The 27,792-nt window shown below is 45.2% G+C and overlaps 3 protein-coding genes across 3 annotated transcripts in view; 2 read left to right on the top strand and 1 right to left on the bottom strand.

Moving 5' to 3' along the window:
- Positions 1-14,524, bottom strand: part of LOC119434473 (inositol 1,4,5-trisphosphate receptor type 1) — a 29,845-nt gene extending 15,321 nt beyond the window's left edge. Inside the window, exons 1-6 of the mRNA XM_037701615.2 lie at positions 13,934-14,524; positions 13,781-13,851; positions 13,567-13,682; positions 10,353-10,598; positions 1,744-1,842; positions 1,251-1,334 (exon numbers count right to left, since the gene is read on the bottom strand). Coding sequence (XP_037557543.1) covers positions 1,251-1,334; positions 1,744-1,842; positions 10,353-10,598; positions 13,567-13,682; positions 13,781-13,851; positions 13,934-14,031 — 714 coding nt within the window. The 5' untranslated portion in view covers positions 14,032-14,524. The remainder of the gene's footprint in view (positions 1-1,250; positions 1,335-1,743; positions 1,843-10,352; positions 10,599-13,566; positions 13,683-13,780; positions 13,852-13,933) is intronic.
- A 241-nt stretch (positions 14,525-14,765) lies between these two features.
- On the top strand, positions 14,766-22,132 carry LOC119434474 (polyglutamine-binding protein 1-like). The gene is given in 8 exon segments (XM_037701618.2): positions 14,766-14,989; positions 15,538-15,799; positions 17,862-17,962; positions 18,107-18,150; positions 18,574-18,685; positions 20,373-20,402; positions 20,405-20,435; positions 21,862-22,132. Coding segments are annotated over 8 exon segments (828 nt in total). The 5' UTR covers positions 14,766-14,910; the 3' UTR covers positions 22,031-22,132.
- A 681-nt stretch (positions 22,133-22,813) lies between these two features.
- LOC119434472 (complement factor D-like) lies at positions 22,814-25,825 on the top strand. Its single transcript, XM_049659488.1, has 5 exons — positions 22,814-22,845; positions 23,941-23,998; positions 24,846-25,136; positions 25,221-25,551; positions 25,608-25,825. The coding sequence occupies exons 1-5, from the start codon at positions 22,814-22,816 to the stop codon at positions 25,823-25,825; spliced, it is 930 nt and encodes a 309-aa protein (XP_049515445.1).
- The last annotated feature ends 1,967 nt before the right edge of the window (positions 25,826-27,792 follow it).

Here is a 27,792-nt window from a genome sequence, read left to right as displayed (position 1 = left end):
GGTGCGTGGCGAAGATTTTATCGCCCTTGGCCTCATGCTCCACGTCTCATGCTCCTCCTCCGCATCGCCCTCGTTGATCTCCTCTCCCATTGGTGGGTGCACTTCGTTGAGAAGCATGCTCGCTACCGCCCTTGTCGGCGAGATTTTCCCGCAGAAGCTGCATTATAACAGGTATTTTATCTCACGTGGCTGCACTGTAAGTGGTACACGTATACATGGAGTTCTAAGGGAGGGTAAACGGGAGTCGGAAAAGGCCGCGTTGTAGCCAGTTCTGCACTATAAACGGTTACGTTAAAAGTGGTCTATACTGTAAATGCTTTTTACGTGCGTGTGCCTGAGTGAGTTCACCTTCTGACTCTTTAAGTTAGCTAGTTTTAATTGTGTTTCGATGATACGAACTTTGGCTAATACGAATATTTTTTGTGACCCCGTGAGATTCATATCATCAAGATTCCACTGTATTATTATCCTCTGTGCTTAACTAAACTATTCCCTGAGCTCTCTCGTTAATAGTCAGCTAGCATGTTAAGTGCAGTGACCACATTTGCACAATGCAGAATGACTGAAAGGCAAGCAAGTTGATACAGATTCATATCTATATCTGGGCAGCGTGGTGAAACACAAGTAAAAGATGGGAAAAAAATTGATAGCTATACAAGGGCAGGACAACAGAACAAGGATGAAAGAAGAGTGACAAAGAAAACGGACAGGACACGCACTGTTGTCCAGTCAATTCCTTAGTCTCTTTTCTTTTGTCCACGTTCCGTCATGCTGCCCACATATAGCTAAAACCTTTGTAAAAACTTCACCATGACCACACCTTAGCACTGGTGTATGTATTATACACACTGCAGACTTGAAGATCCAAATGAACATATATAGACAAACGTTGGAGAATTTACAATCAAACCTCTTTACTACAACTAAATCACGTCTGACACAAAAATAGCTTCATTATAGCCAACATTTGTTATAAGCATATATTAGTTTCATGCTTTCGGAGAGACGTTTGATGCTTACTTTACTATATTGAATAATTTGTTATATCCGTGTCCATTATATTGAGGTTCAACTGTAAATAATGTGCACTTTTCCTGCTTACAAAGGCAATATCAATTTGAAAAATTAAAATGAATCAACTGCACCAGCAACGCACACAAGAAATGATGCACGAGTGACATGAGTGAACAATATATGCACGAGTGACATGAGAGGAGAAGAAAAAATAACAATAAATTATGCTCACATACCCCTTTCAGTACATCATCCACATTCTCCTTGTGTTCCATGAACAGTGATATCTTCCAACTCGTGTTTGAGTTCACAGCATTTACCTGAAAAGCAGCATAGCAGCAATGAATAATCAAAGTGTATCTCTTGACAAATTACATTATTTTGTACCAGGTGCTTTGTTATTATTTAGCTGCTCCTGCATTTCCATGACTGAATGAGCTCCGATAAAGCCTTTTATACAAAAATCATGTAATTGATGTGGAATAAGCAGTTCTAAAGTCTTCTCAAACGTATGTTAATAGCACAAAGTATCTGCCTTACTTTGTACTTCCTATGCAAAACTATTATGTACGCTACGCTCATAAACTTTGTATATGTATAGTCTAAAAGAAACACCCTCAACATTGTGTTAATTGTTTACAGAATAAGGACATTTGTCATGTAAAATGCATACAGAACCAATCTTCCTTTGCAAGCATCAACACAGAATGAGACTAAAGTCTGTCTTGCCTCCTTGCAGCCTGGGTTGTCAGGCAGCTCTTGGTTGCTGGCATGCAGTGGTTGGCCTGCATTCACTGGGGTCAGCACCACTTTGTCACCTACAACCACCTAGGACAAAACATGCAAGATACTAAGTAAGCACTAAACAAGTAAACTCTACGTTGGTCATCAAGAGAAAAATTACAACCAAAATTGATTAGGTTGTTGATGTTTAAGCACCTATCGGGAATCAGTGATAGAAAAGCAAAGAAGTTGCAGGAGTAGCATGATAATCAAAAATGTTCTTCTTCTTCTTCTTTGTGGGGTTTTACGTGCCAAAACCAGTTATGATTATGAGGCACGCCGTAGTGGAGGGCTCCGGATTAATTTTGACCACCTGGGGTTCTTTAACGTGCACTACAACGCAAGCACACGGGCGTTTTTGCATTTCGCCTCCATCGAAATGCGGCCGCCGGGGCCGGGATTCGATCCCGCGCCCTCGTGCTCAGCAGCGCAACGCCTTAGCTGATAATCAAAAAAAAAAAAAAATGATGAGTATAGAATGCTAGTTGTTATCAAATTTTCTCATTTCACTAAGATTCATAGTTTGTTTAATAAAATCCATGCTAAATACCCAAGCAAAACTGGCCAAGTGCCAATCATAGATCAGTGCTAGGCAGATCGCTGGGAGCCGATCATGTCAGCATCAAGAGCTTGGGCTGCAAAAAGGCCAACCAATGTTGCCGACCTCATTGGCACTGGCTGAGCCATGGATGCCAGCGTAGATGTGTAGGACAGCATAAATTCGAGTGCAGAAGTTTTGGCTGGCCACAGACGTCGACCTGAGGCTGGCCCGACACTGCTGCCCAACCATATAGGATCCACCAGCCGAACCAACTTCTTTTTTCCTCTTCTAGAAGTGGTGGCGGCAGTTTAAAAAATCACCACCTGAACACTCCGTACAGATGGTTAACCAGCGAAGCTGAAATGTGTGGCCCCAGTGTTTATCACTGGGTTAATGCTGACGGTTCATTAAAGTATTTCTTAATTATTGATTATGTCTGTGTTTCTTAATGAGGTTACACACATTCACACGTTCAGCTACGACGGAGAGAATGACGTCATTGATGGTATGCCCGCAGTCCGCCATTGTCGCTTGCATTTGATGTCTCGAGTTTGCTCGGCGGCGTGGTTAGCAGCCTTCGCCCGCCATTGCTGCTTGCGATTCTTCAAAATTAAATCTGTTTGTCACTTAAGACAACGAATGGCTCATACCCCCGTAAACGCGGCCTCCCCATTACGACGACAGAAGAGAAGTGAAATTCTACGCTGGAAGGATTAGGGGCAACGCAGCCAGCTGTGTAAGATGACGACGACAAACGCGGGAGTAGTGGCACGAGCACGGTCACACCAAGGGGCGCCAATGAGCCAGCTGCGGAAGAAGATGACGAGGCTCAATCCATTGCTGATGATAGTTTCCGGCGTACAGGCGACAGATGGACGAATCAGCTAGCGACACACAGCTTCGCTGTAAAAGTGCTCATTTCTCCTACAAGCGAGAAGGTGCGGGGCAGCATCTGTGGGGGAAAAAGGATTGGGCAGCGAAAGAATAGAGAGCAGCAGGTCGCCTCAATCGTCTGTGGCAGTTGGGTATGCACGTATTGGTCGGGGTGACGTGCGTAAGATAATTTGAAAGGCAAATTTTGCACCGCTCGCATCAGATTTTTGCGATGCTTATTTTGAGGCGAAATAACGTTGTGGGGATGCGCGACTCTCACGCGTCCCCTGATGTTGTTTTCCCCGCATGGCTTCCATCTCCTGTAAGCCGGCTTCGCCGCATGGCTTTACGGCGGCGATGGTCGGTGTGGTTGCAGCGTATTGCGAGAGATGGCGCTAGTGTTACGCGGTTAACTCCACCTAACGGCTGGGTTACTTGGGGGCAAAAGGGTGAAGGCACTTCCTTTTTGGCTTGGGGTCGGCAAGCAGCACATACGGACGCTTCACGCGTGCGCCGATCCTCTTCGCGGGACCGTCCCAAAAAGGCTTAGAGGCACGACACCAGAATGGATGAACACCGATCGTTCGAAAGCGCCACCGTTGGCGTGACCATACACACAAACGACTAGGCGTTGGTTTCAAGCATGGGGCGAACATATTCGCTCGCTATCCACTCGCGGTAAGTCGGACCTCCTCGATTTGTCGCGTGCCTATCGACTGTGGGGATGCTCGACTCACACGTCCCCTGATGTTGTTTTCCCTGCATGGCTCCCATCTCCTGTAATCCGGCTTCACCACGTAGCTTTACGGCGGCAGAGTTGCAGCGTATTACAAGAGATGGCGCTAGTGTTGTGCTGCTGACGCCACTTGACCGCGGGGGGTTACGCGGGCGCAAAAGGGAGAAAGCTGTTCCTCTTCGGGTTGGGGTCGGTGAGCGATGCGGACGTCCCGCGCGTTCGCCGATCCACGCTTCGCGAGACCGTCTCGCGTGGCTAGGAGCAGGGCACCGGTATAGACGAACATGGATCGTTCGAACACGCCACCGTTCCCGTGACCGTACCCGTGAACGACTAGGCGATGGTGTTGTGGCATGGGGCGAACATATTCGCTCACTATCCGGTCGCGGTGAGTCGGACTTCCTTGATTTGTCAAGCGCCCATGTGAATTCTGTGCATAGTAATTCGGCTAGCATGCATCAGTGTATGAAAGGTGCAATAAAAACCCTTGTGATTGTTTACACTACTGTGTTGTCATTCCTTTGTCCCAAGAGCACGTGTGAGACCCCACACGGCGTAGTAATTCAGCTAGCAGGCATTAGTGTATGAAAAGTGCAATAAATGCCCTTTCCATTGTTTGCACTACTGTGCCATTGCTCCTCTGTGTCAAGAGCACTTGTGGAGACCTCACATCAGGCTGCCCAACATGGACCTCTTAAGGCATCGGTCGATAATTGTGAGTTTTGATCGGTTTGAGACAACGTTTGTTTGAACTGAAGCGTATTCCAAGCATAGATTTTGATCGCTAGCCTCGGCAGCGTGCTTTCTTGAGCGAGGCGACGGTTGCTGTAGCGCGTTTGAACTTTTCAACATGCTAAGCTTTTTCGCGAGTGTTTTGAAGAACACTCGTCGGTACGAGAGCCACATGGTCTGCAACCTAGGAGAGCGAGGCCTGGCGCCCGCGAAGCATTGGCAAGCCTGAAGCGAGTGAGTACGGAAGCCTCGCGAGTGGTCCGAATTTCTTATGTAAGTAGCTTCTCCTATCTCTTCGACTTTGGAAGTCGTGGCTCTGGGAGCCGGCTACGGGCTGTCTGGTATTGCGACCTGGCACCGGGTGCTCCAACAACGTCTGAGATGGTGGGCGCCGTCAACTCGGATGCTGTGTGCACCGAGTGGGGTAGGACCACCTCACAGAGCTAACGTCTCCTCGCGGCTGCCTGTTCTTGTGCCTATTTTAGGTGTTATTTTTGGATTCCGGCTGTTGTCATGGTAGCGACGCATTAGGCCGAAGGCTTTACGAAGCCACCTGTCGCACATGGAGAGACACAACCTGGTGGATCGTGATGTTGAGGTGTCACACATTGTTTCCCTCATTGTAGTTTGCCTCGCACAAATTGAAATTACTCGTTCAACTCAAGAAAGCGAGCTTTGTTCACGTGAACTGAGCATCTGAGTAGCCACCTGATCTTTTGCTAGCCGAATTGAACATTGTACCACGTTGGCGATGCGCATGCAGAATACCTCCCCTTGCACTACCTTAGTGTTTGCCTAGTGCGCTGAGTGTACACAGCGTGAACAGAGTCACCCCTGGTTTGCTGTCACCTGCACATCGCCTACGCTGCTGCCCCAGACTACGATCGAGCCACCCCAGGCGATGGAGGTGCCTGTGGCCAGTTCAGCGCAGCGACTTCGGCGGCCGCCTGTGTCCGGCTCGCTACCCTCGGCGACTGGGAAAAGAGCCAGCAGTCACCAACGGCTACTGTGGCTTGAGCTGATTTTTGCATCGCCATTTGCGGAGTCCTGGGCTGGAGTCGTGCCGTCGAATCTGCAGAGCTGGTGCTGCGACCAAAGGACGCCAGCGGTGTACCCCAGAGACTATGTCGGCTCGCATGTTATGGACAACGGGTGGACATTTCCTCGGCACGGCCACTGCTGCATGTACTACCTCTTGTTCGCGAAGCACGCGTTGATGTTAGACCGTGTTGACATGTTTCGCCGGACTATGTAGCAATTTAAGGCTGTGGGGATGTTGTTTTCCCCGCATGGCTCACGTCTCCCATAGTCCGGCTTTGCCGCGTAGCTTTACGGCGGCGGCGGTCAGTGTGGTTGCGGCATATTGCGAGAGATGGCGCTAGTGTTGCGTGGCTGAAGCCACCTAACGGCGGTGTCACTTGGGCGCGAACGGGAGACGGCACTTCCTCTTTGGTGTAGGGTCGGCAAGCAGCGCATGCACCGACCTGCTTCGCGGGACAGTTCCGAGAAGGCTTACGAGCACGACACCTGAATGGACCAACACGAATTGTTCGAACGTGCCACCGTTCGCGTGACCATACACGTGAACAATTAGGCGTTGGTGTCTAGCATGCGGGCGAACATATTCGTTCGCTATCCGGTCGCGGTGAGTCAGACTTCCTCGATCTGTCGCGCACCCATCAGCGTAGCAATTCGGCTAACAGGCATTAGTGTATGAAAGGTGCAATAAGACATTTATTCAGCCAAAAAATTACAGGCCGAGCATATGAACAGCCTGGGCTGCAAGTCTATGCTGCCCTTTTGATTGTTTGCACTACTGTGTTATCGTTCCTTTGTCCCAAGAGCATGTGTGAGACCCCACGTCTTGCATGAAGTGCATAAAGTGTTGCTACGAGAAGTCAGGAATTTGTCAAAACCTGCTCCAAAGTTCAATGCTTAAAGGGGCTCTGAACCACTTTTTATCAAGTCGAGAAATGCATTTGAACTTAAAATAGACTATTTCAGAAATGCTTTGCTACAAAAAGTACTTCAATGCATTCAGCAGAAGCAGAGTTATTGGCAATCAAACACCCCCTTTGCAATGCTTGTGCTCCTTCTTTAATGGCTTGCACTGCAAAGGCTACAGCGGAACGGGGCATGTGCACAAAGCACTGCCTACCGAATGTCACCGTCACACACAGTTCAAATTTGAGTTTGGATGTTCACATAGACACTACTACTTCCGATTTTGGCACCTATGATGCGTTAAACGCATTGTCCTCAGTGAGCCGCAGTGCGCTCAGCCAGTGAACTCGTCACGGCGGCAGCGGTATCTACGCTATGTAGCAGAGCACAGCTACATGCAACTTTAGTGTGTATGAGCAGTGTCTGCTATGAGCATGACAGGGTTTGAGTGCGTGCTCGCGCTCATATGCTCCAGTCTGGCTATGCTACATGGTGCGGACTGGTTTGGTCCTGCACCAGCTTGACCGATGGATAGTAGCCACACCCAACTTACGCATATTGATGAGCTACCTATACCTCAATACGAAGCGAAGTCTGCCAGGGTGTCTAACCAGGAGCGGCCAGGAGTGAGCGCACGCTGGCAAGCATGCGTGTGGCCTGGCCTTAAGTTTCGTGTAGTTCAAGGGTAGTTAAATGCTCAAAACTAGTTAGTCTAAATTACTAAAACCCGACGGCTGTGACAGTGGTAAGCAGGGTGGCCAAAGTTTAATTTCTACGTGGGTGGCTGCGGCCAAGCGTACAGAGCTTCCTCCGGAAGTACTCAATTATTATTGAAATTCTAACGCAGATTTTCGCTTACTTCAGCCTGTTTATTAAACTGTGTCAATAACAGTAACAGTAGGCAGAAGAGCAGTGACCCAAACACCCTTCTTGATTGATGTCAGCTATTGGGCAATAGCAGCCACGTATGGGATTCTGTATATTACGAAATAAAGCGAATACGAAATATTACGAAATAAAGAACAGAGTGCAAAGCAGGCTTCTGCTGAAAAGAGGGCATTTGAAAAAAAGGTGACTTCGCGCTCTGCTTGCGGGCTCCACGTGCCGCGCACGACTGCAAAACTTGGCTGAGATGTGCACAGCTGTGTATGCTATCCACAGACTGTGTTCTTTTACCAAACTCGAGGGGTGGTTCACGACCCCTTTAAAGGGTTATTGAGAAACCACAAGGCACCTGGTGTAATATTCTGCACCCAAACTATAGTTATACATGTTTCATTTCTGAATCCTGCACAATACATGTCTATTTCAAATGTTGCAGCGGGACTATTGCAGAAGCAGTCAAGCAACCTGGCTGCACAGTTTTCTGGTATGAATGGGCTAATGCAATACAAGGAAGAACATTTTCAAATGCCCATACAAGACTGTAACTGATTAATTCGAAGTTTACGTTTGACCCACCCACTAACCTACTATAACAGCTTTTCCACACAACGAAGTTTTCCTATTTTTGTTGTGTTTGTATCTAAACAGTTCAATAAAATTTGGGAAAAAATCAATTGTAGGTATAATTTGTTTACAGAGCACTCACCTTCTATAGCACGCTTTAAGACACAAACGAGTGCATGAATTAAATAGTGAATTATACAGGTTGTTTCTCCTTATGTCAAACATTTCTTGACAGATACCAGCATTCCCCTTCTTCAGCTAGGTTACATTTAACTGACGGACATGAGTAGTAGTGTAGAAGTTGAGAATTGATAAAATAGCACTAATTATATTTTAGTTATTAACTTTAGTGCACATGTTGCAATGGCAGAAATGAGCCCGTCAGCATGCAGGAGATACACGTCAAAGTGTGCCGTGAAAATGCATTGGTGTCCTAGCTATTTTCCTGCTGCACTGTGAATATATGCAAAGTTCAAAGGAAACAATTAAGAAACCAATTCGTTTTGCTGACTTTGACTATACTATATCTCGAAACTGGCCCTAGTTACAAACTTTTTGTTGATGACAGACTCTAATTTCGCATTGCAACATGTGCCCTAAAGCCATTAATTAAAAAGATAATTAGCATGACTTTTTCAATTAAATGCTTCTGCACTCGCGACTTATCTAATGATGCCAAATGTGGCAGCGCTGCGGGCGCACCACAAAATAAAAAAAGAACCCCATGCACTTCTCCAGGCCTTTCCAGTATCCCCAGCATTCGTCGTGATGTCACCAGGTGCAGATGCTGTTGATTGGTCGAACAAGACCTATGACTTCCGGTTAGTCTGTTAGCAGGTACGCACGCTCCCTGCTCTTCCTCGTCTGCAGACGTGCTTCGGCACGGTGTGTTACCACACGGATCCATTATACTAGCGAGCCTTTCTAGACGTGTGTGCAACACAGGGTCTCCATAGCGGCACAGCAGCAACAGCGGGTAGCCGAGAAGCACGGAGTTGCAGTAACCGGAAGTGGACAGTGTTTTAAAAAGCGCGTTGGCGATTACGTATGTTTTGTGACATTTGGAGGAGCACTCGGCAAGGAGGAGAGACTACCGACGAAGGGAGCGTAGAGAAGGAAAAAGCGAAACGAGCAAGGGCCGCGTTTTGATAACCAAACGCGTGTAACTCCGCTATTTCGGCACCATTTCGAAAAATTCTCGTGGCTGTGTGTTCGTTGCAGACTCGTGCGCAACTGCAACACCACAACTAAATTTCGACTTCTGGATGGATTAGGGGTTCTTTAAGCTAACCCACTAGAAGAAAACAAATATGCTTGTATGTAAAAGTGACAGGTATACATGACAAAAAAATCTGTTTGTGAATACAGGCAAAAGAACACTGGCTGCTGACAAGCCACTTTGTTGCCATCGTGGGGTAGTCGTTGGCCCATGTGTGGGCCGAACACAGCCACGATGAATTAACAGGCAGCCATGACATCATCCTACTGTCACCTGGGACAGCAAATAGTCTGGATATTTTCAAAAGTCAAGCCTGGCCTGACCCAGATGGGCGAGATTGGGCTGTCTACTTTTTAACTGCCCATGCCTATTGGCCAATCTTCTGCCGAGCTCATTTTTTTGCTTGGGTAGAGCATTAACAAACTGATATGAAGTTCAAACAAAGAAATAGAGCTCAAATCTCCAGTTGCAAGCAGATGTTGAAAATTCAGGTATTTAACACAGCTCCGTAAACAAATATTTTGTTCCAGCATAAGCAAGCACTATCTTTCAGGTTTTCGGGACTTTACATGAGATAACCCAAACGGTGAATGTAATCACGAAATTGAGTGCTAGGTTACGCGGTCATTGTTTCCTGACATGCATGAAATGAACCAAGGCTGTACCTAAAGCCATAAAAAAGCACTCAGCACAGTGCTGTACCACGCAAAAAGGCTGATAATGTAGTCATAGAGGGAACTGTACATGTCAGTTGAAGCATATCATTTTAAAGAAAACCTCTGAAAATAACTTTTCTTTTTTTTTGTGTTTAGAATGGACAGGGTAACAGGAGGAGGAGGAGGAGCACAGGGTAGCATTTTCTTTTTTTAAATTATCATGGAGGAAAATGGCTTCTAGAGCTTATCTTTAAGTTGTATAAATGCACAAAACTTGACTAAAATGGATGCCTCTAAATATGAAGCTCTGATGCTCCTCCTCTAATAAAGTAAACAATCACAGAGGAATGGTTAACATGATGCATTGCACTATATCCATTGTCATCAGCTGCCAAGTGCACTTACACTGTCACCCGTTGAACGCAACTTGTAGAAGGGGACAACGTAAAACCAAGAGCCCTCGTTGCCATTGGCATCAAGGGAGACACGCATGGCGTTCTTCTCGAGCAGTGCAGGCAGCCGCTTGTTGACGGTCAGGTACTTGTTGCTTTTGACATGCAGAAGCTGCACCACCCCTCCGTATTGCACCACTTCTCCCACCAGCTTTCGCTTCTCGCTCTCATTCTGCTTCTTCTCCAACTCGGCAGCGTGCTGCAACCACACAGTGACTTGATTGTTGATGCAATTTAACATCTCAAAGCAACACAGGGGCTATGAGAGACAGCGTACTGGGGGGCTCCAGATTAATTTTCATCACCTGGGGCTCTTAAATGTGCACCTAAAGCTTCGTACACAGGCACTTTTGCATTCTGCCCTTACTAGAAAGCAGACACTGTGACTAGAAATCAAACCATACCTGCCAACAAGTGAAATTTAAAATTAGTAAGAATCCTGCGGACATGAGACCAGTAGGGGGGAGAGAGAATAGCACGCATTCTTTTTTTTAAGTTTGCCCTGACCACAATGCAACGTTCTTGTGGGATACATATGCACTTGATTAATGATGATTTACCTTAACATGCAGCAGAGAAGCAGTTGCAAACTTGGAACAGCATGAACTGACAAGCAACACTGTTTTTAGACCACAGCAACGTTTACCACAGCTATGCTGTTGCTGATTTCGCCTGCTTTGGGAACTTGTCCGAATAAACTTGCTCCAAGCAAGTACCCTTCTGGTGTTCTTTCACCATCAGAAGACTTCCAAGCGTATGTCTGGAGGCCGACAAGTGAAACTTTTTTGCAAATAGCATTTATTTATAGTAAAAATTTACAAAATGTTTGTAAAATCATAGAATGAAGCCAAATTCACAAAAGCTACGAAAAATTCTAGAATTGGCAGATATAACACAGCAACATAGCCACTGGGCCACCGTAGCGGGTGGCTTCCCTCGTTCAGGCACTGCTGAGTTACCACTGCAGGTCTCACATGAGCTCAGAGCTGTCAATTCATTTTAACACATTCACTGCAGTGTGGGTCACTGGTGGGTACCCAGCAGTTAATCCCACTGTGCAGCTGTGCAGGGCTTTCCAGCAGTGCGCAAGCGATACCTTTGCTAAAAATCAGCAAAAATAATCATTCTGGTTTGACGCGTTGTGGTGCCCTTTGTCTACACCTTGACGAAGTTTTTTACATGACAAGTGACCCACCGGTCGGTCCTCCCCGCACAGGAATCGAGACTTCGGAAAATTCTGCCACAGTGAAAATGTTAAGTGATGTTTTGAAATGACACGAAAAAAACATTTCGATACAAATTTTTGAAGGAGACTGCAACGTGCTGCTTTAATAATAGCACTGACACTTCAAAGTCTTGTATTTATTTAAAATTAAAGCTACATTCAAAGTTGTCTGTGCATACAAGTAAAAAGAAGGGTTCCTTTTTCCTTGGTAAGTCTCCCATAAGTGTATCGTTAAACACACGTGTATATATGAAATACAGGCATCTTGAGGCAGCGACATCACAAATAGGAATTGGTGAGCATAATAAAAGTTCTACTGAACTTATAATTAATTTTAATTTAAGGTATAGCAGGTATGTGAGAGGGAAGAAATATATACAGGGTGTTTCTCTGGCTGCACAAAATTTTTAAAAATTGCCTGTGGCAGATAGCACAATTCTAACCCATGATATAAATTTGTCGATGAGGCAGCCATTACTGCTGAGAAATCAAAATTCCTAATTGAATAATTAATGTAATTACACTTATGAACTGTTTAATTAATTACTTTATGGCACATATTTCAATCTACGAATTATAGCCAGTGAGTTCACAAGGTGTATCCACTTGGAACGAATTCTCAGAATGGCACATGTTTCGAGATGTGGCTTTCAAACTTGCAATAAAAATGCACTGTTTTTCCATTTACTTTAAGAAAACGCTGTTTTAGGAAATGAAGCACAAAAGTAGCTGGAACGCCCATGCATTTCGTCGGACACATTGAAAATTAATATCTTGAAACTGGCGTAGTCCTGAGAATTTGTTTTAAGTTGACATGCCTTGCAAGCTCACCAGCTACAATTCGTAGATTGAAATATGTGTCGAAATTAATTACAAATATAATTAGCATAATTATTGTAATTATTCAATTGAGCATTTTGATTTCTCATAGAATGGCCGCTGCAGCGAGTAATTTAGGTCAAGGGTTAGAACTGTTGTATCTGCCACAAAAAATTTGGTGCAGCTAAAAAAAACACCCTGTATATATTTGTCTGAAATCTGGTTTCTGATTATTATTCATTACTTAAGTACAGAGCAGCCCTTCTAATTTATGTAGAGGGAATTTACTTTTGTGTTGGGGATCAATGATATCTACAACCAGCTATAAAAATAGGCTTTAAGTACAGGTGTATATTTAATTAGTTATCAAATCAGGTGTTATCTCGTTCTTATAGGTTTTTTGGGAGAGAAAGAAAACTTGACAAAACATCGGCAGGAAAACATTTAACTCGCACCCCAAAAGGTGTTTGCAAAGGCTTTAAAAAAGGAGTGTGAAAATAACAATTATTTAGCTAGTTGTCACTTTCTGCTTACCACACCTCAGAAGCACTACCTTCAGCTACAGCTGTAGCTAACATTCTTATCTTCTATTGTTAACACATGCCCTAGTAAAACCTAAACAAATGCACATTTCAGTTCACTGCTACAATCATCTGACGTTAACCCATGTCACTGTATCTTTATTTGTTTTTAATTATCAGTGCACACTCAATAAGTAAGTGGGCACAAAGTTCTCAATGAGACTTTAGAGTTCTGAAACAGCTGCATTATACACACATACATGCATGCGTGACTTACTGCTGTCTTATCATTGGAAAACACACAGTTAAGGCAAAATAAATTATAGTTAAGAACTAAACAGAAGACCCACAATTGGCATCCAGGTGCGCTGGTACAACGTAACTCTGACCTCAACCGCACAAAAACCAATTGCAACAACTTGCTCTAACAAATGTAAAAGTATGACAAAATTATCCAGAATGTATTCAGCCTACCGAAACTGAACGGGGTAAGAAACTACGAAAACCGAAACTCCACAAAATTAAGTTTCATAACCGTTTGTTGCGCACTTTTCTCGACAACGGTTAAATGCTACTGCTATATGAGATATAAAAGTTCTCACATGCAGTTTTTTCAGCAGCACGGCATCTGTTGCGCTGGAGGCACTCTGCTTGGCTGCTTTCCAGAACTGCTTCTGGGCCGAATACCGGTTCATGGGGCACATCTTGAAAAGGCAATCTGAAATGCAGACGCGCCCGATTTTAAGACCATCGAAGAACTGGGAATTACGTTTTATTTTAGCTTAAATACGGAACACTGGCCGTGTCCCGTCTAACCTCGAAACTTTTTGGGCGGGATGGCCAGATCCCCAGCCTCTGGCTGCACCACGCACCGGTCATCGACCAGGCTGCAGAAGAAAGGACACAGGTTGCGAGTCAGAAATACGTTACGAGTCGGTTTAGGAAACGGCACGATGCACGAAAACTCACCCTAAAGTGCACAGGAAACCGGAGACGGTACCCTCGGCGTAGAGAGAGACAATGTCTCCAATGTGGAGCAAGCTCGAAGTGCCGATCAAGTCGCACATATTCGAAGTGTTCGCCCGTCCGTCGCACAAGTGAGAATGCAGTTGATTCAAGCCAGGGCGGCTTGGTCTCTGCTTTTTGCACAGGACGGGCTACATCAAGGCCAATTGCCAACAGGGGTTGCCGAACTTCTCCAACACCTCCGCGAAGACTTGCGGCTGTAGTGGTTTTCCCAGCGTATAGTTCAACGTTAGGAGTTAGCAAGCAGTGCGTTCAGGAAAGCTAGAGCCGCACCTCCCATCGAAACTTGGCTGTGTTGGGGCGCGAGTACGCACAAGATCGGTAAACGGACCGAGCAGGCTGCGCGCAAGAATGCAAGTGAGAGCTACGGCATATCCACAGCACCGCAAGCCAGCTGGACGTTGTATTTGGCTTTTGTAAGCGAATGGCACACTTTCTGACGTCTCGCTGATAGAGCTGCCAGACCGACACCGGGCCCGTAAATCTTCGGCAGCTGAACTCGAGCTCAAACGGGCTTGGCTTGGTTTGGCTAACTTGGTCTTCTTTTGGCTGTACTAAATTTAACCAGCGCTTTTTTTTTTTTTTTTTTTGAAGAGGTGCGTTCCGACGCTTAATTAGAGGTAACTGGTCGTTTACTCACTAATTCAGACGCAGATAATTATGTACCTAAATTTGTAAATCTGCAATACTCATGTAACTTGTCAGTGAGCGGCTTGATGGAAGTGAATGCGCACGCTCGCCGTGACTGTGGCAACTGCGGCGAGTGTATAAGCGAGTGCGTAGCAAGCGGTAGTTTCTAGTGTCGGTGCTTTCGAAGTTTATTTTGCGGTTGCTGCTGCAGCAGTTGAACGTGTAGTGTGGCTTTTCGATATACTTCTATTGTTTATTATCTTCGCTGTCGATTTTAGATAGGTGGCCTGATGCCTCTTCCACCAGCCCTCCTAGCAAGATTGAAGAAACGGGGGATTGTAAAAGCCAGTGAAGCCGAACCGTCGGCCGGTGAGTACCGCGCAAATTACTTCAAAATATATTTGTCGATCTTTGTGTCACTCATGCGTAAGCTTACGTAGCATTTCTGTTCCGACAGTAAGCGCGTCCAAAGCGCAATAACAAATATCAACCGTGCCTGCTGTGCTGCTGTCCGCCGGAACTTCGTGACCGAGATATTTTGAATCATTTCAGGCATGTCTGTATGCCTGATTGATGTTTCCATAGTCGGAGTTTTGGTTTAGTACTGACGCACTTTGATGCTACTTTTTATGAAAGTAACCTAGTTGTGCAACACTCCAGACCAACCAAGGTAGAGCTGGCATAGAATATATTAGTAGTCTCTCTACCATGCTCTTTGATCGAAATATGTGAAATATATGAAAAGAACTGATCAACTGTGCGGGGACGGACGGTGCATATATTGAGAGCAAAATCCATTCTACACTTGGAACACGCATTCTCGCCGCAAATATTTCACTAACAGCTTGTAGTCTATTTACCCAATAAGCATTTTTCTGGTAAGTAAATCACTCTGAAATCACTCTGTACCTGCACAGCTGATCAGCCAGAGGAAGAGGTCATCGCTGAAGACTACGATGACATCAGTCGACCTGTGGGAGGTGGCGAGACTCGAGTAGGCGGGCCCATCCCAGGATGCCCGAACAAGTGGAACTTGTACCATGAATGCAGTGCATTCTGCCAACAGCAGTGGGGTGCTGGCAAATTGAAGGAGTCCCCGCACACCGAGCGCAAGCGCTTGCGTATGCTGCGAAAGTACCCGCTGCCAGAGGGCTGGAGTGAGCTGTACGATCCCGGCACGTATGTACGAAGAACAGCAACGGCCTCTAATGATAGTGAAGTGTGTCAGCATAGAAACTGCAGTACAAGGACAGGATGCATAATCAAATGGGAGAAGGTATTTGTTTCTATAACCTTCTAGAACTGGTTTTGGCACGTAAAACCCCAGAAAGAAGAACCAAATATATTTCTATAATTGACTTATATGACAAAAAGTTAAAGGGCTGTGGATGAGTACTGCATTTGTATCTCTTCTGCTTCAATAAGTTGAATTCTTGTGAATAAAATAGACACCTGTTAGGCCATGTTAACTTTGGACGGTTAGAAATTAATAGTGGCTGTATTAAATTTCAGCATTTATTCATGCCATTTGTGCTTATGTGTCCCATTCTTGTAGGGCTGTACATATCTACATAAATAATGTCATCAGCAGCAGCCTATCTTTATGTCCATTACAAGATGAAGACCTCTCCCTGTGATCTCGAATTAAACCTGTCTTTTGCTAGCTGCTTCTAAACTGTGCCTGCAAATTTTCTCTTTTGATCACCCCACATAATTTTCTGCCATCCTCGACTGCGCTTCCCTTCCCTTGGCACCCATTCTTGAACTCTAATGGTCCACCGGTTATCTGCCATATGCATTACAAGGCCTGCGCAGCTCCATTTTTTTCTCCTAATGTCAACTAGAATATCGGCTATCCCCGTTTGCTTTCTGATCCACTTCACTCTCTTTTGTACAAAAATTTTGTACAAACTACCAATTCAACCAGATCTTTCTTTTTTTTCTGCTTTGAGTGTATCATCAATTATTGCATCATTCCAGAATGCGTGCCTATAGGCTGCAGAAATGGGTTTTCTTTTCAGTTAAGTTCTTTTCATCATCAGGCAGGCACTAGAAACAGGTATGTCATTTTCAGTAAAGTGGTCTATGTGTGTACACACGGTGTCGAGAGAGTAAAGGGGTTGTTTATTGTGGCAAAAAAAAATGATGGAAGAAAAAGGATGTGGCTGCTGGCCATACTGTAACTATTGTTGAGGTTGACACCTGAGCCATCGGCCAGCAAATAGTAAAAACATAGGAATAGATACAATATATTGTGAAGCTGCACCGAAGAAGAAGACTATAAAGGATGATGAGTATATACACTTTACAATGAAGTATGCACATAGCTCTCCCAATATACACAAAAAAATAAATAAGGCTCCCTCGTTATTGCTGGATATTGAAGCTATATCTGTACAGGTTCGTCGTGCAGTTCTGTAAGTGTATGAATACCATTGAGTACCGTATTTTCCGGTCTATAAGTCGCACTTTTGTGTAAGTCACACCCTCCTCAAAACGGCAGTTCTTCCGGAAAAAAAAAAACATATATAAGTCGCATCGGTGTGTAAGATGCCCCTGTTCATTTGGTAAGCGATTTCAAAAATTACATTGACGTTTCACTTAGTGAACGCGGGTAACGCGTAAGTGTATTGGTGCCATTCCTATATAATTGAGATAGCAGTGATACGGACACTCCACACGCATTTTTGCCGTCGTGGTCGCCGCGATGTTCCGTATAAAGGCCAAGGGCGATAACCTCATCCCCACACGCCGTATGTGCGAGTTAAAGCGTGCGACAGTGAGCCAAATCGCACACAAGGGAGGAAAGCGGCAAGGTAGCGCGAGAGGGGGGGAGGGGCTTGCACTCAGGTAGCAACTGCGTAGTTTGCGTAGCGGCGCGCGCCGTATCTTGAAAGCGATCTGCAGATGCGACGACTTCGTAATCGGTCAACTCGCGGTCGGCCTCCCGCCGCTTGCATTGCTGTCCATCCCTCCCGCTTGGAACTCGATCACGAGAACCAGGTACCTCCATAGCGCGCACAGAACCCGTAGCAATTGTGTGGCAGAGGAGGTCAACCCAGAGCGCTTCGCGTGGCCATAGCATCCAACCCGGTTTTGACGGCAGTTTTTCCGGGGGGAAAACGTATATATGTTCTATGAGACGCATCGACGAAAAACTCTGAAAAAAAAAAACGCAACTTATACACCGGAAAAAACGGTACTGAAATCCCTCCATTGTGACCCCTGATTGTGTATGTAGGGGCAGGCACTATTACTGGAGGCAGGGGAGCGAGGACGTCACCTGGATGCCACCTCGGCACCCAAGGGCAAAGATTTCGCTGCCAGCTGAGAAGCTCCGAGGTGCATTTTTCTTCCTCTTCCTTGTTGTTAGAGAATCAAAGGCATGTCTTTTATGGTGGAATGTGCAGAACTCAAAGAAAAGAAAAAATGTTTGAGTAAGCTTCTGCCTACATTAGTGTTTGCCTTCACGCCTCTCTTTCTCAGAACTCATATCTGATGCTGATGATGGTCAGGAACTGGACAGTGCTGTAAGTAAAGTTTGCATGCTTACATTTCTGTAAATAACATTGCCAGAATGGCTGTGGGTTCAAGTATTTAGAAGATGCAGAGGAAGTGCTGTGGTTAAAGTTGCTGCAGTGAAATATCCTCGAAAGTAACTGTAGCAAGACACAACCTCTACATTAATGAAATCATATGCATGCTGTGCAATATCTGAAGGAGAGTGCCTTGCTGTTAGTCTGATAATAAAACACGTTTTCACTTTTAAAGTTCCAAATTTGAAGAAGGATAAGTAGGCCAAAACCGTATCAACATTCCCCCCATTTGGTGTAGCGGATTACTAGGGAAGAATTTGCACTAACCACACACTTTGCATTCACTTGTGTTAGATGGTTGAAGTATTGGGGCAGCTGTTGTCACTTCAAGTGTACCACACATTGACTATTTGGCAGGGCTCAGAAGAAGACATGCTAGATGACGATGAGGTTCCACTTCCACCCCGGCGCTCTCGTGAGTCTGCGAACTCTCATAAAGGGTCATCTCATGGCCGTTCAGACCGTCGTGGTGAGTTGTGCCAGTACTTCTGTTTTAGAGCTACAATTTTTTTTCTTCTTTTTTTTTTTTTCTTTAAAGAAAAACTTAAGAGGAAGCTTTAGCTCTGGTGCTCCTATCTAAATACAGGGAAAAGGATAAATCGTTTTTTCCAGAACCATTGCCCCAAATTTGGTGAGGCTTGTTGCATTTAAAAGAAAAAGTTAGAATCTAGTGACTGTTGGTAGCGAATTATTAATTGTGGCCATCAATTTTTTTAATTAAAATTGCCGAAAATTGCAAATTTTCAGAAAACGAAACTATCAAGTTTACAACTCTAACTCATCAATGAAAAACTATATGACAGTTCTGAAAATTCTATCTAATAATACATCTCAAGCGGACAAAATTTATGTATTATACATAGCTCTCAAATGTACCACTAATACGTGAGTAGGATTTTTGCAAAACACTTGTAAACAATGTAATAAATTCACATAAGGTATAAGTTGATGTACCAAATTTGTCTGCTTTGAATGCTCTTACAGATGCAGTTTACATAACTGTGATATGTTTTTGATGCAGAGCTACAAATTTTTAAACTTCGTGGTTCCATTTCTTTTTTTCAAACTTAACAGTTTTTTTTAAGATTGCTTTTAAAAAATTCAGGCCCTAAATAAAAATTCCACTTCCAACAGTCACTAGAATATAACGTCATCCCTCAAATGTAACAAATTTCATTAAGATCGGTTCAGTCTTTATCTCAAAAAAGCGTTTTTATATTTTTACATGTGTTAGAATAGGCGACATCAGAGTTGGGCCCGAGCTAAAGCTTCCTCTTAAGGGAAAAATAAGTTGTGCTGCCTTAGTAAATTACCCTTCTACATACTGAAAAGACGCAAACACTAAAAAGACAGGTGGCGACGCCGCCTTGAAGTTCTCCCATCAGTTCGCCCTAATGTCATGGATTTTGACAGTGTCTGCCCGGCCGTATTTAAGTCTCTTATCAGTAAAGATGGACTCCATTGCATTCTAAAGGATGCAGAGGTTGAGAGCTTGGCAAGTTTCAAGAAATTTACTGTGCCACAAGAGCCCAAATAGGAAGAAAATACTTTAAAATTTGTGACCTGTCAATGATAGCATGTGCTATTGTATGGGCATTAAACAAACTGCTGGAGTTGCATTAGGAAGGCTCGCATGTTTGTGATGGGACTTCCAGAGAACATAACAACCTTTTTTCCTTCACATCTTGTGATTTATTTGTGTACGTGAGGTGTAGTGAGTTTCGATATGCTTGTTATGTCAACGACAAAGTGTTGCTAACATAATATTATAGGCAACTGCCGCTTTGTGTCATGGTTTACTTTTGCTTACAAGTTTATGTACAAGTTTGCTTACAAGTTTTTGAGTTAACTCACCGCTATTGATTTCTTAAGTCACGCTATAAATCAACAAATTTCATTATTCTGTTGATTAATAATGAAAAAGTTGATTATTCACATTAAAATGTTTAGTTGATGCCCAGCCCTAATTACATTATTGTTCAGGTGCTAGTTAAAGGGTTAAGGAAAGGGAGGACACAGTCACAAAAATAGAGAAATAAAAAATTGTCACATGATACAATGATGCAAATGACGGAAATAAGCAGTTTATTCTTATGCAAGCTATAGATAAATAAGAATTTGCACGTATGCATGCATCTGTTACTTTTTGCTTCCAGGTGACCGATCGCGCAGCAATGACCTTGACCCATGGATCCTGCTGCATACTCGGACGTTCCACGGTACAAAACACGCTATCAATTTTGGCACCATTCTTTTTTTTTTGTTCTTAGCATATTATATGATACATGTATTCATTTTTTAATATGTTGAGGCACTAGTAGGTGACAGTTATGTAAGCTAATAATGTGATCAAAGTTGTATATGTGGCAAGATGTGTACTAAAAGGCTCAACTACAAGCATGATTTGCAGACAGAGCATCATTTGGTTAAATTTTTAACCAGACTAAGCCTTAGTTGCTCATATATATGATAATTTGATTATTACATAGAACAGAACACCCTGCTGTGTATATTAATCAATTATTTGAGCACAAAGACCTCGAACAAAGCCTGTGCAGAAGTGCAGAGCTGTGGCCGATGGATTCAACCAGTTAAATGGTAAAGAAAGCTAAGTGTAGTTAAAGTGTTAATAATTCAACAGAAAAAAATAATGTCCCATGCTTGGCAGATGTGTATTTTGTATACACCATAATATTCTGTGCGATCCCCATCCCCACCTTCCTTTTAAGAGGGCACTCTTGCTTGGTTCCATATAGCATATTTAAATTATCATGAAAATATGGGGGCATTGTATGGTTTGCGGGGGCAGGAGCACTTGCTTAGAATTTTATGATGGCCATATGTATCGTATCATCAGCCCTGGGAGAACTTTATTACTATTCATTTCACAACATGAGATGAGCATTAGTCTGTCAAATTTGTACGCTTGATAGCATGTTGCACATAGTGTAGACTCCTGCTAAGGCAAGATCAAAGGGGCCAAGAAAGCTTGTTCATCTTATCAGAAGTTTGCCTTTACGGAAGAAAACAAACACCATTCTAAGTGCACACAAATATTACTATCTGAAATTGCAAGCGAAAAAAAATTTATTGCAATTGCATGATTCAAAGCATTCATTTATGTACATTTATTTGGGCCAATCAGTAATGTTTGCTTGTTGGCACTTTTAAAATCTGTGTGTTCTCTCAAACTGAAATTTCACCTGGTTTTCTAAAAGACCGTCCAGTGCCCTCATGTTGAAGCAATGTGTCAAAGTAGTCAGAGCATTGTCAGCGTCACTTGTTCATGCCTCTTTGGCAGTGTGCTCACCATTGCCATCAACTACAAAGGCACCTCGAGGGTCTCCTGACTTCATGTTCATGTTGTCAGCCCTGCAATGCGTCAGTATCATCGTCATACTGGCAGGGTTTAAGTACATAAAGAACTTCCTGCTTCAGCAGGAGTGAGAGGTCACTCCAAGCCACTCGCTGAGCCAATTAGCAAGCATCAGTGATGGGTCACGGAAGCTCGGTGTAACAGAATTGACAATTCATGTAAAGCAAATATGTTCGCATGGAATTCGGGGAGTCATTACGGGAGCCTACTGTAGTTGCTGATTTGAGACAATGTTGCAAAGAAGGAACCTTTCAAATATGTACTTGCAGTGGGAAGTGGTCGACAGGCCTGGAGAAGAGCAATGAAGCCAAGACGGGTGCCGACACGACTGCAAGTGGGCCACTTTACCAGATGCGCCCATACCCCAGCCCTGGTGCGGTACTTCGCCTTAATGCTGGAAACCGCCGGCAGCACTCTGATGACGAAGATGATGACTAGTAGCAACACTGTAAATTTCTTTCTCCATCAGCTTACTCAGTCTCATCGTTTTTGTTCTGAAACTAATTCAGCAAGTCATAAATGTTCCTCACTTCCAAGTCACTGCGTTTGTTTTCACTTCACACAGTGGGAGCTGTAAATTTAGTATTCAGCCTGAACAGACTCTCCTGCAGGGATCCTAATCTATGTGTTCTGTCCCAGTTCTAAACAGTTTTCTGCTGGAAAATCTGGGAGTGCAAGCCCTTGACAAGTGAAAATGGCACTATTAACACTTAAAAAGTGCTGTTGAAAGCAAGAAATGTAATAACGGTATGTAGTCACATATTTCTTTATAACAAATGACACGACTTGCTGCAGAATATTGTGCTTCTTTGTGGTAGACATGCGTTGTCAAATACCAGGTTCACTCATAGAGTTAAAATTACCAGCCCCCTCAAAAAAAAGGCAGTAGTGTTACACAACCAGCATCAAACACAACCCTCTAGTTTTGGTGCCGTAAAAGTATTGCATGCTATTGCTCCATAGAATACCATTGGGGTGGCAGAAACAAAGTGGTGCCAGCACTCTGGAATGTCCAGGCTTGTGTTGTTAATTGGTCTATTTTCCACATTTGAAAGAAAACAATACCAAGGAGATTCATGCCAAGCTGCTGGAATTGTATGAATGACCTCTGTTATGCCACTGTGGTCAGATGGTCCAGATGCCTTCGATGTGGCCAAATAGGCCAGGTCTGTAAGACAACAAACAGAGCCACAAACTATACAAAAAAAAATAGGGGTCCTCATGCCCACTGGCAGCCGTCTCAAGAGCAGCAGGTTAGTGTGAGCCTGGGGTCGGTGTACAGCATTCATAATAACTTCCTGCTCATATCCCAGATCTTGTTGCACTAAGTTCCATGGTTGCAGACTCCCATGCAAAAAGACATCCGGAAGAAGTGGCCATGGTAACATTGCAGCTGTATTTGAGAGACCCTGGTGCCTTTCTCACATAGCTCATCAGAATAAACGAATGTCCAGACAAGTTTTGCTGAGATGACCACCCACTTTCGGAGCTGATGCTGGGAGCCTGGCAAGAGAGTGAATGTGCAGCATGCAACAAGAGTGCTCCTAACATATTTTGTGCAAGTCGCCTTAACCATCGACTTCATTAGTACTTTCCTAGCCTCAACCCAGTCTGAGATGAGTCAGTTGAGGTACATGTAGCTTTCTACACTTCACTACCTCGCCTTCCTTTCTTATTGCTGTCCCCCATCCCTCTAGGCTGGCTTCTGAGCCTGACCCCCCTCCACCTTTTCATTTTCTCGTCACAGTGGACAAATATTATATGCATTGTTGCATTACAGAGACCATATTACCAAGCAAACAATAACAGCATTTGAACTTACAGATGCAGAAAAAGGCTAGAACCATGCGTTCATCGGGAATGGTCAAGTTGAGCATCTTCTGGGAGCATGGTAATGTTCTCTACACAGATTGTGCCAGGAAAGGCCAAAATGGCATAGCAGATTTTAACCTGAGCATCAGCTGAAGCTGCAACAAGCATTAAAAACAGACTACTGAAGGCAAAATCACTCGGCACAATTGACATAGCACATATGCTGTTTCAAGCTGGCCATGAAATTTTGGCCTGTCCGCCATAGTCCCATCCTTGTACCCAGCTGCTTCTTTCTATTCCCTCCCACAATGAGCAGGCCGTTTGAAAAGTGTTTTAAATGTGATGAAGTGATTGGTCAAGTGCACTGATTAATCAGAAGTTTTACAATTGTGGCCAGCAGCTGCTCTATCAGTGGCAAAATTGCTTGGTCAGGGCTGGTGGTTATATAGAAAATTAGTAATTTACGCCTAAAATTCACTTCATGGTAATAATTAAACCTTCACACTGAGAGTTTTCATTTTAGTGTGCTGATGCAGGAAACAAGCTGCTGATGTACAGGACCTTGGAGTCTGGTTGTGTCTCTCGCAAGAGCTTGTAGGCTTGTAAACATCCTGGGTTCAGCCTGATGACCTCTGCGAATAGCATGTGTTTATGGTGGTGAAGCTGGGGTTTAACTGCAGTTTCCACAGCTTTTTGACTATCATTTTGTGTAGGGGAAGTAGCAACAAAGTGGTTTATCTAAGCTTTGTTTCTCCTTTTATTTTCCAAATATATGGCGCCAGTCAAATAGCGAATTTCAAAAAGTTTTTTTTTTTTTTTTTTTCATTTATACATATAATACATTTAACAGCAAAACATGGGGTAACATTGAAACAATCACAGTTATGCTGTGATGACAGTTTTGCCATTCTTCTAGTGAATTGATGAAATTACACCAAATAAGTCAGTCTGAGGGTAATGAATATTGCACCTGACCAGAAAGGGGAAGGGGCAAAAATCATACAGTGAGGCTGCCGTAAAATTACTGCAAGAACAACCATGAACATGGGCACATGTGTCTAATGAATACTTCACACCAGATGAAAATGCATCGCACGCGTCCGGGCGCTGCCGAATTCGCCGCAAGTATTCAAACTCCAAGACTCCAGACAGCTGCTAGGCCAAAATAAAAAAAATAAATGCGTGCTGGAGAGCGCGACGAGGCGCTCTCGAGTTGTGCTTCATCACCGGCCCCAGGATGCAACACCGTCGCGCCTCGACTCCAGGAGCGTGCGCTGCATAAAACCCGGCGCGCTCATGCTGCCCTGCTGGAGGTCGTTAAAAACGGCTGTTCGACCGAAGCAACTTTTGAAATCGAGGTCAACCAGCAGGCAGGCGCGTGACGAGTCCCGCTAGGCGGTCGTCATGCTGGTCGTGCTCGTGGCCGCCCTCCTGGGGCCAGCCGCCGCGTCTGCCCCACTCCGAGCTGCCCTGGTCGCGAGTGGCGCCCGGTGTTTCCACAGAAGCCTGCGACTCGGCGCCCGGCTCGGCCGACCGGCTCTACTGGCTCCGCAACGGCCAGCGGCTGCCGCCACCCACGCCCGACCGGTTCTGGGAGCCCGGCGCCTACTTGTGTGTGCGGGAAGGGAACCGCACGGTTAGCTTGCAGCGGGCCCTGCTCGTGACGGAAGAGGACGACGGCGGTCTCTGCACCGCGGGCCTTCCCACCGACGAAGACCGAAGTCGGCCCGCCGTCGCGTGGCAGACGGCGTCCGCGCGCGCAACGCACCTGGGTGGCGCAGCTGCTGCAGTCCGGACGCTTCGTGTGCGGCTGTAGCTGATCGCCCAGCGGTGGGCCCTCACGGCCGCCCACTGCCTGCCAGAACGGAGCGACACCCAGTTGGCCGTGTTGCTGGGAGCGACGCGCCAGAGTGGCCCGCGGATCGGCGTGCTGCGCGCCGTGCCGCATCCGGACTACGTGCGCGGGACCCCGTCGCGAGAGCACGACGTCGCCCTGCTGCTACTGGAACGGCGCGCCGAGCGGCTGACCGTGGCCTGCTTGCCGCCAGCCGGGGGCTACCTCGAGCGCTTCTCGCAGGGCGTCCTCTTCGGCTGGGGCCGCGTCGGACCCCGCGGCGGCCCCGCGCTTAAACTGCAGAGGCATCGCTGCCCATCACCAGCCGCGAGCGCTGCGAGGCGGCCGTGGAGCACGTGGCGCCCACAGCGTTTTGCGCCGGATTCGGCGAGGCCTACCGTGCCGACGCCTGCGAAGGGGACAGCGGGGGCCCTTGGTCGGATTCGTGGACGGGCGACCCGTGCTCTTGGGCCTCGTCAGCTGGGGGCACGCGTGCGCGAGGCCCTTCACCTTCGGCGTGTACACGCGCGTGGGACAGTTACCTGGCATGGATCCGTGGTCACGTCACGAGCGCCTCTGTAGACTGATCATGTCGCGGCTTTTGTACCGAAATAAATACGCTGTTCCGGCATTGATGAACATGCTTTTGCGGTGATTGCCAACGTCGGATCAGTGCACAGCGTTGCGAATATCCTCTGGAGGCACTGTGCCGCGTATTTAGATAGTTGTACACATCGCATTAAAAAGAAATCGCAGGAACATACAGATCGTCAGGGAAGCGTGAATTGCTGGACTCGGTAATTCGTGTTCTTATGCGGAAAAAAAAAAAAAGCGATAACCAAGAAGCAGGACCAGGAGGAGACCCACGCATACACAGTCGCTGGCGACTCTGTGTGTGCCTCCTACTGGTCCTGCGTCTTGGTTATCGCTGTTTTTTTTTTTTTTTTTTTTTTTCCTCGCTTTAGATCGTCAGTGAAATGCTCAGAGATATTGTGCATTGTGTGCTGCGTGGAGACGACGTCAAAGCTTGGAACTTGACTGCCAAAAAATGGTATTGTTGCCCCTCCACGTGGACGACGTCGGGCATGTGATTGAAACACATTATGTATATCGCTTCGGGTGGACGTCCTTCGCTCACTGTTGCGATTCTCTCGGGGTTGCAACTGAGGAGGTAATCTTTCTTGTATGTTTGCGTAACAAACGTTAAGATTTTGATCTGCTTTTTTGTAGTATGTATACGATTGTATATATATTATATATATAATATATATATATATATATATATATATATCTATATATATATTATATATATGCAGCTTAATTGACATCGTACACAAAAGGTTTATGGCCTTTAGGGCTTGTCCCGAACAAAAATCAACATCTATCTTGCGCCCCCTTCCTTTACCACTCTTGAGCTCGCACTTTCCTGTTGGACTGCCAGGGTTGCCATGGCCATTGTTCCCCGTGATCTGCTTTGGAACAGTGCAAAAATAAAGGCACGGTCATTATAGCTGCACGAGCGCCATCAGTGGTTGCGTCCGCATTTTTTTTTTTTTTTTTTTCTCTCTCTCTTTTGAGCAGGCCATTGCACTGGCTTCCAGCTTCGATCATTGGTCAAAAGGAGGTTGCAGGCTTTTGATTTAATAAATGGACATGATGTACGTGTAAGCGCTAGAACCTTTCCTCACATTGTCTACGTTTATTAGCCTTACCTTAATAAGTACGTTTTTCCTTTCTCGGGAAGATGTACGTTTAAGTGTATTTGTGTTGTGGAAATCGAGTTCTAAAAGGAAACCTTGGGCTGCTGAGCACGAGGTCGCGGATCGAATCCCGGCCACGGCGGCCGCATTTCGATGGGAGCGAAATGCGAAAACACCCGTGCACTTAGATTTAGGTGCACGTTAATGAACCCCAGGTGGTCCAAATTTCCGGAGTCCCCACTACGGCGTGCCTCAAAATCAGATCGTGGTTTTGGTACGTAAAACCACATTTTTGAAAAAAGAAAAGAAACCTACGTCACATATGTATGACTGCGCGATAAAATCAACCCTTGGAACGCTGCAGAGAGTTTGGCCCCTGTAATGGGGCCGGGAGTAAGGGGCGGGGGTGGGGTAAGCCCTACACACGCCTATGCCACTTCAAGAATGACATGTGAAGACACAGTCGAATCCTAATATATCGAATCTGAAGGGGATCACAAAAAGTTCGCTATATGGGTAATTCGGCATATAAAATTGAAATTTTATAGAGAAATTTTTCAAGGGGATTTTACGGATGTTCTATATACACAATAATTCGTTATAAGTGGGTTCGATATATCCGGGTTCGACTGTAATACGTGCATACCGTTCCTGACCTGAAAGTAATACAGGGCGTGCAGCGTTAAAGAAAGAGCTGCACGATAGATGGTGATTACTAGAGACCGGATTTTAGGCAAATGCATTTTTTGTTCCTTGCGCTCCTATCGCCCCACTTTGATATATGAGCATGAATAAGAGGTTAAGAAGGGCTTTTATAGTGTTTTTATGGTGCCTATAAATGCCTCTTTTGGCGT

Source organism: Dermacentor silvarum, unplaced genomic scaffold (genome assembly GCF_013339745.2).
Source record: "Dermacentor silvarum isolate Dsil-2018 unplaced genomic scaffold, BIME_Dsil_1.4 Seq11, whole genome shotgun sequence".
Taxonomy (NCBI): domain Eukaryota; kingdom Metazoa; phylum Arthropoda; class Arachnida; order Ixodida; family Ixodidae; genus Dermacentor; species Dermacentor silvarum.
The sequence above is the reverse complement of the archived record's forward strand: the minus strand, read 5'-3'. Positions and strand labels throughout refer to the sequence as shown.